This window comes from Pristiophorus japonicus, chromosome 14, assembly GCF_044704955.1.
Source record: "Pristiophorus japonicus isolate sPriJap1 chromosome 14, sPriJap1.hap1, whole genome shotgun sequence".
In the NCBI taxonomy this organism is placed as follows: domain Eukaryota; kingdom Metazoa; phylum Chordata; class Chondrichthyes; family Pristiophoridae; genus Pristiophorus; species Pristiophorus japonicus.
The window spans coordinates 40,383,024-40,395,150 of record NC_091990.1 but is presented as its reverse complement, the minus strand read 5'-3'; the positions used below and the strand labels follow the sequence as shown (position 1 = coordinate 40,395,150).

Sequence of the window (12,127 nt, the reverse complement as noted above, 5' to 3'; positions counted from 1 at the left end):
GTTCACCACCTAGTGGTCATTGTTCTCACAGTGTACAACTTGTCAGTTTATATATGGGTTACAATGCTGGTTGAATACATGACATCACCTCTCCCCCCAAAGCAAAGCTTATTGGGATCACAGGTTGAGTCTCTCTGGTGGTTTACGCTCTCTCGTAGAGCGCCTGAGTTGGGGCTCCGGTTGTTGGGCGCTGGCCTGAGTGTCTGCAGTTTGCAGTGCCTCAGGCCTGTCCAGACTGCCCACAGTGATTGGGCTCTCCTCCCTTTGGTTCCAGTATTCGATCACCTGTGGTGGAGTGAACTCTATATCGTGTTCTTCCTCTGCTTCTTCTATGGGGTTGCTGAACCTCCTTTCTGTTTGATCCACGTGTTTGCGGCAGATTTGTCCATTGGTAAGTTTAACTACCTGAATCCTATTCCCCTTTTTTCGCAATCATGGTGCCTGCGAGCCATTTGGGCTCGGCAGCGTAGTTGAGGACAAAGACAGGGTCATTTACATCAATAAGTCGCGCCCTCGCATTCCTATCATGGTAGTGATATTGTGGCTGGCGCCTGCCCTCGACAATTTCTTTCATGGTGGGGTGTATAAGGGATAACCTGGTTTTGAGCATCCTTTTCATTAGCAGCTCTGCGGGTGGAACCCCTGTGAACGAGTATGGTCGGGATCTGGAGGCCAACAGGAAGCATGATAAGCGGCTTTGTAGGGAACCCCCTTGGATTCTGAGCATCCCCTGTTTAATTATCTGCACGGCTCGTTCTGCCTGGCCGTTTGAGGCCGGCTTGAACGGTGCCATTTTGACATGGTTAATTCCATTGCCTGCCATGAAGTCCTGGAATTCAGTGCTTGTGAAGCACGGGCCATTGTCGCTGACCAAGATATCCGGTAGACCGTGGGCGGCGAATATTGCCCGTAGACTTTCTACCGTGGCAGAGGATGAGCTTGAATTGAGAATGTCACACTTGATCCATTTGGAGTAGGCGTCTACTACAACCAAAAACATTTTTCCCATGAAAGGACCTGCGTAGTCCACATGGATGTGTGCCCAAGGCTTGGCGGGCCAGGACCAGGGGCTAAGGGGGGCTTCCAAGTTCCAGATCTGCGTCTATCCCTGGCCACCAAACGTGTGACCTGGCAATTGCCTTCATCATGACAATGCCCGGGTGCTGATTGTGGAGTTCTCTGATGAACACCTCTCTGCTCATCTGGGGCATGACTACGCGGTTTCCCCACAGTAGGCAATCGGCCTGAATTGAGAGTTCATCCCTGCGCCTGTGAAATGGTTTAAATTCCTCAGAGCATGCCCCGTACGTGGCTGCCCAGTCCCCATTCAGGACACATTTCTTAACTAAAGACAATAGCGGGTCTCTATTTGTCCAGACTTTAATCTGACGGGCTGTCACGGGTGAGCCTTTGCTTCCGAAAGCTTCAACAGCCATGACCATCTCAGCAGTATGCTCGGTAGCCCCCTCGGTGATGGCTAGTGGGAGCCTGCTGAGTGAATCGGCGCAGTTTGCGGTGCCCGGTCTGTGCCGAATTGTACAGTCATAGACGGCTAATGTGAGTGCCCACCTCTGTATGCGGGCCAATGCGTTTGCATTTATGGCCTTGTTGTCGGCCAAAAGGGACGTTAGGGGTTTGTGATCTGTCTCCAGCTCAAATTTCCTGCCAAACAGGAACTGGTGCATTTTCTTTACCGCATATACATATAAAAGCGCCTCCTTTTCTACCATCCCGTAGCCCCTTTCTACCTGAGACAGACTTCTGGAGGCATAAGCTACCAGCTGTAACTGACCCTTGGCATTGACATGCTGCAACACACACCCGACACCATAGGACGACGCATCGCACATTAACACAAGTTTCTTACATGGGTCATATAGCGTTAACAAATTGTTGGAACATAAATTGAGTGCTCTATTAAAAGCCCTTTCCTGGCTGTCCCCCCAGACCCATTTGCGACCTTTGCGTAGGAGCACATGTAGCGGCTCTAGCAGCATGCTCAATTTGGGAAGAAAGTTACCAAAATAGTTCAGGAGCCCCAGGAACGAACGCAGCTCTGTCGTGTTACGGGGTCTGGGTGTCTCTGGATCACTTCTGTCTTGGACGCAGTAGGGCTGATCCTGTCTGCTGCTACCCTCATCTCCAGGAACTCTACCTCTGGAGCTGGGAAGACACACTCCGCCTTTTTCAGTCGCAGCCCTACCCAGTCCAGTCTGTGTAGCACCTCCTCCAGGCTGTGGAGGTGTTTTTCAGTATCGCAACCCATGATGAGGATGTCGTCTTGAAAAACCACTGTCCCTGGAATCGACTTGAGGAGGCTTTCCATATTTCGTTGGAAGATGGCGGCAGCGGAGCGAATCCCGAATGGACATCTGTTGTACTCAAACAACCCCTTGTGTGTCGTGATGGTGGTCACGCCAGCTCCTGGGTCATGTAAGCTGAGGTCAGGTCCAATTTTGAAAAAAGTTTGCCACCAGATAGCGTCGCAAAGAGGTCCTCCGCTCTCGGTAGCGGGTACTGGTCTTGGAGTGACACCCGATTGATGATGGCCTTGTAATCACCACATATCCTGACTGACTCATCCGCCTTGAGCACTGGCACAATCGGGCTCGCCCAGTCACTGAATTCGACTGGCGAGATGATGCCTTCCCTCAGTAGGCGGTCCAATTCGCCTTCTATCTTTTCCCGCATCACGTATGGCACCGCTCTGGCCTTGTGGTGTACTGGCCTGGCGTCCGGGTTTCTGTGAATCACTACCTTGGCCCCCATGAAAGTGCAAATGCCGGGTTGAAACAGTGAGTCAAATTTGTCCAGGATCTGTGAGCATGATACTCGCTCCACAGAGGAAATTGCATTGACATCGCCCCATTTCCAGTTCATGACAGCAAGCCAACTCCTCCCCAGTAGTGCAGGACCGTCCCCCGGGACAATCCAAAGTGGCAACCTGTTCTCCGAACCTTTGTGGGTTACGACTACCGTGGCGCTGCCTAGCACCGGAATGATCTCCTTTATGTAAGTCCGTAGCTGTGCATCAATCGGCGATAATTTTGGCCTCCTGGCCTTGGACGCCTAAAACTTTTCGAACTGTTTGATACTCATCAGGGACTGGCTGGCCCCGTGTCTTGCTCCATTGATACTGGGATGCCATTGAGGAGCACTTTCATCATTATCGGTGGCGTCCTGGTGTATGAACTGTCTACGTGCTCCACATGAACTCACTGAACTTCAACTTCCAGCGATTTCCCCCAGCGTTCATTTCTGCAATTTCTGCAGGTATTTTGCTCATCTCTGCAAACTCCGGCTGAGTGTGTGTCTCCATACCTCCAACATGAGCTGTTGTTGGAAACAAAAGGTCCCTTGCCAGTCAATCGTCTCTGACTGCCTCTGTGACTGTCCTTAAGTGCGCCATTAACAGGTGTTGATGGCCCCATTACTGGCCGCATTGACCCTTGCAATGGCGTGAATCGCCGTTCGGCTAGCCATTGTCTCTGTCGAACTCCCCCTCCGGGCTCGACTACATGTTGGGGCATGCCCAATGGCCCTTGTCTGCCTGGAGAACTGTGTGCTGCTTTAACAATGTTGATTCTCTGTCCCAACCATTCCTTAACACAGTACCTGCTCGTGGCCATGCTCGCGTGGTTTAAATCCCAGTTTCTCGTCGCCATTGATACTTCCTTATTATACAGTATAAATGCACACGAGGCCCATGCTTGAAAGAAGGTCAGTCTGTGACCTGTCCTTTATTCCATAGCACTCAAGTGATGAAGGTGGGTGGAGCTTCCCCTTTTATACCTGAAGGTCCAGGTTAGGAGTGTCTCCCAAAAGTTCACCACCTGGTGGTCATTATTCTCACAGTGTACAACTTGTCAGTTTATACATGGGTTACAATGCTGGTTGAATACATGACAAATGTCACCCATGATAACTGCTGTACCTTTATTGCACACATCCCTAATTTCTTGTTTGATGCTGTCCCTACCTCACTACTACTGTTTGGTGGTCTGTACACAACTCCCACTAGTGTTTTCTGCCCCTTGGTATTCCGTAGCTCCACCTATACCGATTCCACATCATCCAAGCTAATGTCCTTTCTTACTATTGCATTAATTTCCTCTTTCACCAGCAATGCCACCCCACCTCCTTTTCCTTTCTGTCTATCCTTCCTAAATGTTGAATAGCCCTGGACGTTGAGTTCCCAGCCTTGGTCACCCTGGAGCCATGTCTCCGTGATGCCAATCACATCATACCCGTTAACTGCTCTCTGCACAGTTAATTTGTCCACCTTATTCTGAATACTCCTCGCATTGAGGCACAGAGCCTTCGGGCTTGTCTTTCTAACACACTTTGCCCCTTTAGAATTTTGGTGTAATGTGGCCCTTTTTGCTTTTTGCCTTAGGTTTCTCTGCCCTCCACTTTTACTTTTCTTCTTTCTATCTTTTGCTTCTACCCCCATTCTACTTCCCTCTGTCTCCCTGCATAGGTTCCCATCCCCCTGCCATATTAGTTCAACTCCTCCCCACAGCACTAGTAAATACTCCCCTTAGGATATTGGTTCTGGTCCTGCCCAGGTGCAGACCATCCTGTTTGTACTGGTCCCACCTCCCCCAGAACCGGTTCCAATGTCCCAGGAATTTGAATCCCTCCCTTGTGCACCACTCGTCGAGCCACGTATTCATCTGAGCTATTCTGCGATTCCTATCTGACTAGCAAGTGGCACTGGTAGCAATCCTGAGATTACTACTTTTGAGGTCCTACTTTTTAATTTAGCCCCTAGCTCCCTAAATTCATTTCGTAGGACCTCATCCCATTTTTTACCTATATCGTTGGTACCTATATGCACCACGACAACTGGCTATTCACCCTCCCTTTTCAGAATGCCCTGCACCCGCTCCGAGATATCCTTGACCCTTGCACCAGGGAGGCAACATACCATCCTGGAGTCTCAATTGCGGCCGCAGAAACGTCTATCTATTCCCCTTACAATTGAATCCCTTATCACTATAGCTCTCCCACTCTTTTTCCTGCCCTTCTGTGCAACAGAGCCACCCACGGTGCCATGAACTTGGCTGCTGCTGCTCTCCCCTGATGAGTCATCCCCCTCAACAGTACCCAAAGCGGTGTATCTAGACACAATGGAATGTTCTACTTGCAGCAAGATTTCTACTTGATGCAATTCTTGCTGGCAGTTAAGAGACCACAATTCCAGGAGTCCACATACCACTGTGGCACATCCTCCCTTATTTCAGTAAATGAGTTCTTCCCCGCTTCATGCAGTTGTCTCCTTTCCCCATTACTGCTTTACCTTCAAACACACACCTAATGAATGGGACCAAGCCAATGTCTAGCCAAGCCCTTCTGATATTGATAATGTACTATGTGAGAAATAGATGACACTCTGGTAAAAAAGCTTTGGTAAATCCCGTGGGAAAAGACTCCAGCAATTTACTGTAACCTTTTCATTGATTATGTCCAGGTCAGGGGTTGGAACAGAAGGGTGGAAAAAGAAAAAATAACTTGAGATTTACCTGTATTCTCACCACATATTCTACCTTGACACAGATTCCTTAAAAACAGAATGCTGCGGTATGGAACGGAAATAAAGAATGATAATGACATTTGAAACTGTCATTATAAACCGATACACTATCCAAAGCTAGGCTGTTTTAACTTGGGGTGGGAAATGGTGGTGCGACTTTAACACCCAGGCTTCATTTAAATCTCCCCTCACTGACTCCTGCCTGAAGTCAGCAGGGATGAAGTAGAAGCCAGCGGGCAGGAGTGGGAAATTGTGCGGCTGCAGGCTGTCGCCGTTGTCATGGAAACTGTCCGTGGTAAGGTCCGTCAGGAAGAAGGGGGCCCTGTGCTAATCGGGCCGGGAGGGCAGGGGAGTGGTGCGGGGGTGGCGGTGAAGCCTGGGCCACAGGAAGCCTAAGGTTTCCTTGTTGGGTCAGGAAAAAAACCACTCCTTCTCCTCTTTGGCCACAAGGAACCTTCCCAAAACTTTGAAAGTTAATATTTACCTGAGCCTCTTCTGACCTATTGCCACTTCCAGCTTGCTTTTGCTGGCAGCTGAAAGACTGTGTGCACGAGTCACACGTTTTAGAGTTAAAATGAAATCAAGTCTCAATTACGTCCCCAGACCCCACACGTCAACATTTATGAACCCCCCGCCTGCGCCAGATCGCCTCCATGCTCCAGAACACCCAGGAGTTGGAGTTGGAGTTGGGAAAGCTCCAGGAATGCAGCAGGTTCTGCCTGGCCGCCCGCACCAGTCCCACTGGCTGGCAGGGTTAAAATCAGGGGTTGCAGTATTTGGAAGCAGAATACCAGTTCATAAAGACAGCTTCAAGTTTACAAGTCTTTTTCTATTTACGCCATATTGTCAGAATACACATATTCTGTGCACTGCTATACAGGCATAACACATAAATAATAACACACGAATCAACTGATTCTTTTAAAAGTGAAACTCCCGGGTTCAATCCTATATCTAGCTGATCTCAGCAGGGGGAGAAGTAGAACTTCGGGCACGGGGAAGGAAAGATAAGTCAAGATTTAACGATTCATGCTGCAAAGTGCCCTTATGTGGGTGTTGGCTAAAAACAATGGAAGAGTAATTTTCAATCTTGGTAGGAAAACTGGGGGTAGTGAATCGGCAGCCCCTTTACACCCTGTATCATTTTCCTTTCCATTGACTTCCCCCACCGCAGTTGAAAATTATCGCCATGATGTTCGGAAGAGGCCAGAAGCCTGCCTACACTCATTGCCTCAAATATGAAGAATAGACACTTGAACACGGTGTTTGAGGTTTACCAGTGTCTGTAATAAATGCATGAATTGTTGCAGGGAGGGTAAAGTATGGATTCAAAAATGTCTGGATGCCCCAAGCACCACCCTCCGCCGCCCCCACCCTCCTCGAAAACTATGGGAGATCTGCCAGGATCAGGAAAGCACTTCTTCATTATTGGGACACTTCTTCATCGGTGCTCTTATTTACAGGCTGCGGATTGTAATGTTTTTGTTGTTGTTGCTTCTTTTTGTGCTCTCAGGACCCGAATGCTTTCCCTTTGCCTACCTCCCAGGACCTTGCAGGATTCTGGGATCTCTTGCAGTTGTCAGTTGAGGATGTGACGTTGAAGTTTGATGAGCTTTTGCAGATAAAGGCCAATAACTGGAAATTGCTAGAGGCTTCAGATAGAAAGGTAGGCCCACACATGCCCATCACATGTCGCTTGTTCAGTTTTACTGTTTGTTTATTGAATATTATAATGGTCATAGATATGCTTTTGAGGTATAAAATAAGACTCAACATATATTTTCTTATGAAATTCAAATCATAGTTGCAGTGTATTTTGGTTAAAGTCTGCAAATGTTCTTTGTCCCGAGGGAGTGAGAGAATGATGCATAGTGAGCAAAATGAAAAGGAACATAGATTTATTGTAGGATATTCCACACACATTTCCTTTAAAGACTATAATTCAATACTTGGCAATAAAAATGTTACCACATAGCACAATATCTCCACACCTGTGATATTATAAAAGAAGAAATGTGTTTTAAAATTATATTTTACAATCGTTATAAGTAGAAAATGCCACAGACACCAACAATGTTTGATAGACATATTCACTTAGAATGGTACACCACCAGGAGGATCAACAACTGGAGTGCTCCTTCCATGCAGGAAAGTATCTCTAAGTACTTTACATTAAGTAGGACAAAACAGTGGAGAACCCAGCAGGAGGAGAGAGGGGGCAAAATGGAGAGGATGGGGGAATCAATGTCACAGTTAAAGAGAAGGATTCTGAGGAAGCTTTTGAAAGTCAAGAGGAGGTGGCAAGTTCAAGGGAACTAGAAGTTCAAGGGAATGAATGCTGACCACTGGTAGAACAGAGGGAATGAGGGTCAAGGAGAAGCCCAATGATGCCCCATGGAGAGCTTTAACTGGAAAGACTTGTTGACATTATTCGGCGCAGCTCACCCAAGCAAGACACAGGACTAGGTTTTTGTACGCACTTATATACATGCACCAGTGAGCAACCATATTCACAGGGAAGCAACGAGGGGGCACGGTGGAAGACCTTTGTCTTTTATGTCATGCAATTTTAAAATAACTAGATTCAAATGTCCTTCACTACCTAATTTCAAAGCAGAAACTAGAGCCCATTTACCTCCAAAATACAGGCCAGGTTGCTTGATTTGTAAATTAGTCAGGATACTGAGGTATTGCCTTAGGTACTAATGAAGTTGTTAATTATTTAAAACGTTAACAAATCCTGGGTAAAGTAATAAGCCTATTTGGGGAGATATGTCCTGGGTCTGCACGCAGGCATCGTTGGTCACCTGGGAACAACAAATAGCTGAAAATCAGGTGAGTCAGAGAGCACGTCTGTAAAGGAACTCACCTGTGAACGGTAGTAAATTCGGGTGGGTTCCTTTACAAGCATGCGCTCTGACCACTCAATTTTCTGATATTCAATGCACAATGGTGATCCAGTGTGCCTGGACATCGACTCAAGAAAATCTCCCCTATTACCTCAAATGGCCGGACCATGAGGTAGATGGCTGTGAAAAAGGCAGTAATGTCCCACTGTGTCTTTGAATTTGATTCATTAATTGTTAGCTAGTTATTCAGTCCTTTGTTCAGTCTTCTCTCAATATCTTCAGTTCAGTTCTTTACGAACTTGAATTAGGAGCATAGGAATCGTTAGATGAAAAAAAGACCAAGGTTCATCGAGTTTACCATCTACCTTCCTGGTACATAGAAACATAGAAACATAGAAAATAGGTGCAGGAGCAGGCCATTCAGCCCTTCTAGCCCGCACCGCCATTCAATGAGTTCATGGCTGAACATGAAACTTCAGTACCCCCTTCCTGCTTTCTCGCCATAACCCTTGATCCCCCGAGTAGTAAGGACTTCATCTAACTCCCTTTTGAATATATTTAGTGAATTGGCCTCAACTACTTTCTGTGGTAGAGAATTCCACAGGTTCACCACTCTCTGGGTGAAGAAGTTTCTCCTCATCTCGGTCCTAAATGGCTTACCCCTTATCCTCAGACTGTGACCCCTGGTTCTGGACTTCCCCAACATTGGGAACATTCTTTCTGCATCTAACCTGTCTAAACCCGTCAGAATTTTAAACGTCTCTATGAGGTCCCCTCTCATTCTTCTGAACTCCAGTGAATACAAGCCCAATTGATCCAATCTTTCTTGATAGGTCAGTCCCGCCATCACATGATATAACAATAATGGAATTGTTGACTAATCATGGCAATCAATCCCTATTAATTAGTCTATAATGTGAGGTAAGGAAACCCCCAGTGATAGAAAGTTTTGGGAACCATCAGTCATATTCTTCCCAAATATGCTACACTTAACCTATGTCACGTCTCACGTGCAGTTATGCAGTGAATTCCATGAGGGTAGTATAGAAATTGCATTGCACATAGAATAGATTGGGAATACCACAAAAGACTGATCTCTCCTAAAGTCTAGTTGTTTATCAGGCTGTGTAAGAAATATGTTCTAAGGAGATATCTTAACTTCTGTGGACGGATTCTATCTCATTATATGTAGTGTACGATTAATTTCTTGCTGGTTCTTACTTCTCCGTGTATTGTCATATAATAAATAAAGCCCACTATTAGTTGTAGCCTAACTGCATTTTTAATGAATCATCTCATCGTGTGATATTTAATGCCTTTTAGAGAAAATAGGAGAACATGGTAGACATCCCACATGGTCTCACATGATAGTGGTTAAGGGATTATTGTTAGTCCCATGGCACATTAACCCACATATGGCAAGCATAACATGGAGGTTTCAAATAATTATGAATTGAGCTTCCCTATGGCCACAGCTAGTAAATGCACTGCCCAGTGTGAGACTGACATATCCAGATTAATACGATTCCAAGTTCAGCCTCCAGTCTGTGCTGATTTAGCTGATCCTCACCAGGCTGGAAAAGGAGGGAGTCCTTCAGTTGGGCTCAGTATTGGTTAGGCAAAGCTAAAGATCGTCCTGGGTTCTCACACCGCATCTTTATAAACAATCTTGCTCGAAAGTCTCATGACTGGATGTCAGTTGAGGACAGAGTTGATTTCAGCTGTGATGCCTGCCCCAGCCAAATAGCTTGTCTAATCACGCCCGGCAACCAAATTTTAATTTGATTTTACGTTTTAAAGTTAATTTGTTTTAATTGCCGGTGCTTTTAGTGTCCCCTTCCCTTTTATAGGGGGCACTGGGGAAAAATTGTGATTTTAGTGCCCAAAAAAAAAACCAAAAAAAGAAAAATAGCTTGTCTAGGTACAATTGGATAATGTACCAGAGAATAACTGGTGCTAATAGAATCTTGCCTCGGCATGAATCAGTGCCATCAGGAGAGCAAATTGGCCAGTAAAAATGAAAATGAATTAACTCTGAGGTGAGGAAGTAAAGAAGTAAGCAGGAAATTGTGCTGCGGTGATTCTTTAAAAAAAACTATTTTTGTTGATAGGATGAAACAAAGATTCCCCCTCCTATACCAAAGAAACCACCGAAGGGAAGGTTACCTCCCACGCGGGAGAAGTCATTGGAACTTGCTGACAGACAGAGGCAGGAAGCGAGGAAACGACTCATGGCTGCCAAGAGAGCTGCTTCATATCGACAAAACTCTGCCACAGAAAGTGCAGACAGCATCGAAATCTACATCCCCGAGGCCCAAACCAGGCTTTGAAATCACACAGCGCCACTTGGCAGGAGCCTGCCTTTAACTTCAACATCACTTCTTTTGCGCAAGAGATAGCGAAGCTGGGCGATGGGCATAATTTGAATCCCGCTGTCTGGTCTCAGCACTCGCAAGCATTAACATTCCTCCTCTGTTCCTTTATGTTGTCACGGTGGACCAATTATATTTTCTTCAGTTTTTAAATGAAGCTGCGGTCTATTATATTTTGTGCACAAGTTCCTTATTATGCATCCGAGTGAAAGAACAATACGAAGAGAGTTCTGGTCAGGACCAGGAAGCATGCCCGCTGTAAGCATCCCGCATTCATATGAACTTATTTTTGTAACTTTTGTTTCATTAGGAAACTGCAGTTCACCGGGACAAAACACCAGACCTGTGAGCCGCTCATCATTCAGTTTCACTGGAATTATCTCTCCACTCTGTTACTTACCAGTGGCGTATTCTTAATGTGATACATTTTACTGAGGCATCGTGACCGGAGCTAAATCTGTCACTCGTCTTAGACGTCAGATTTTTTTTAAAAGATAGATTTGCACACGAAACTGTGAGAGTTCCAAAAATCTGAATCTGCGAGGGGAACTGGTTTGGAAAGTGCTGAGTTCAGTCACAATTTCAAATTATTCTACTACCCAGCAATTCCTTGTTGTCCATTACAATGAAGCTTTCCTACTGGGGGATTGGGTGGCACAATCAATTGGAAAACTATCCCTTTACTTTTTGGGATTTGGTTCTGAATCCAGCCCAGCTGAACAGGATGAAACACTCCCCTCAACCTCATCCCCACCCGCCTTTCTGTACAAAAAAAACAGGTGGTATCAGCAACATTGACACCCAAGCAGGTCTACAGAAGTGCCAAATGTAAAAAGCATCTTGTCTGTCTCTCTCTGAAACGGCTGTAAGGAGCCTACATGGAATGAGTTTTAATGGGCTCAGCCTAGTTCTCAGTAAGCATGAGTCCACAGCACAAAACTTTGCCCGTCCCTGGAACTCACCGCCGCAGAATTAGCAGGCCGAGCTGGTGTGTAAAGGGAAAGATTGCAGTGGTGCATCAGGGGATGACCGACAGCAATTGCAATTGAGGCAGGTTGTTGGGACGATGCAGAGGGAGGTTTGCTCTGCACCTTGGTGTATTTGACCCGGGAGTGATTGATACTGACAGTGGGTGGGAACAAAGAAGGAACAAATTCCCTTCTGCCGCATTGACATCCCAACCTTGAGCACAAAACTCAATATATTAAAAATTGTCAAATTTAAAAATATGATCACCCCACCGCCCCCCCCCCCCCCCCCCCCCCCACCCTCCAATTGGCTGGTGAAACCTGACATACACTGGACAGTGGCACTGCAGGAGTAAGAATGAAGAAATAAAGGTCGGAATGGAAATAAAATGGGGATCAGGA

General features: G+C 46.3%; 1 protein-coding gene across 1 annotated transcript in view; it reads left to right on the top strand.

Annotated features, from left to right (window-relative positions):
• The window catches only part of LOC139279381 (disks large-associated protein 2-like), a 125,962-nt gene extending 114,881 nt beyond the window's left edge, over positions 1-11,081 (top strand). The window contains exons 9-10 of the mRNA XM_070898506.1: positions 7,050-7,202; positions 10,497-11,081. Of these exons, the coding sequence (XP_070754607.1) occupies positions 7,050-7,202; positions 10,497-10,715 (372 nt within the window). The 3' untranslated portion in view covers positions 10,716-11,081. The remainder of the gene's footprint in view (positions 1-7,049; positions 7,203-10,496) is intronic.
• Positions 11,082-12,127: the final 1,046 nt, after the last annotated feature.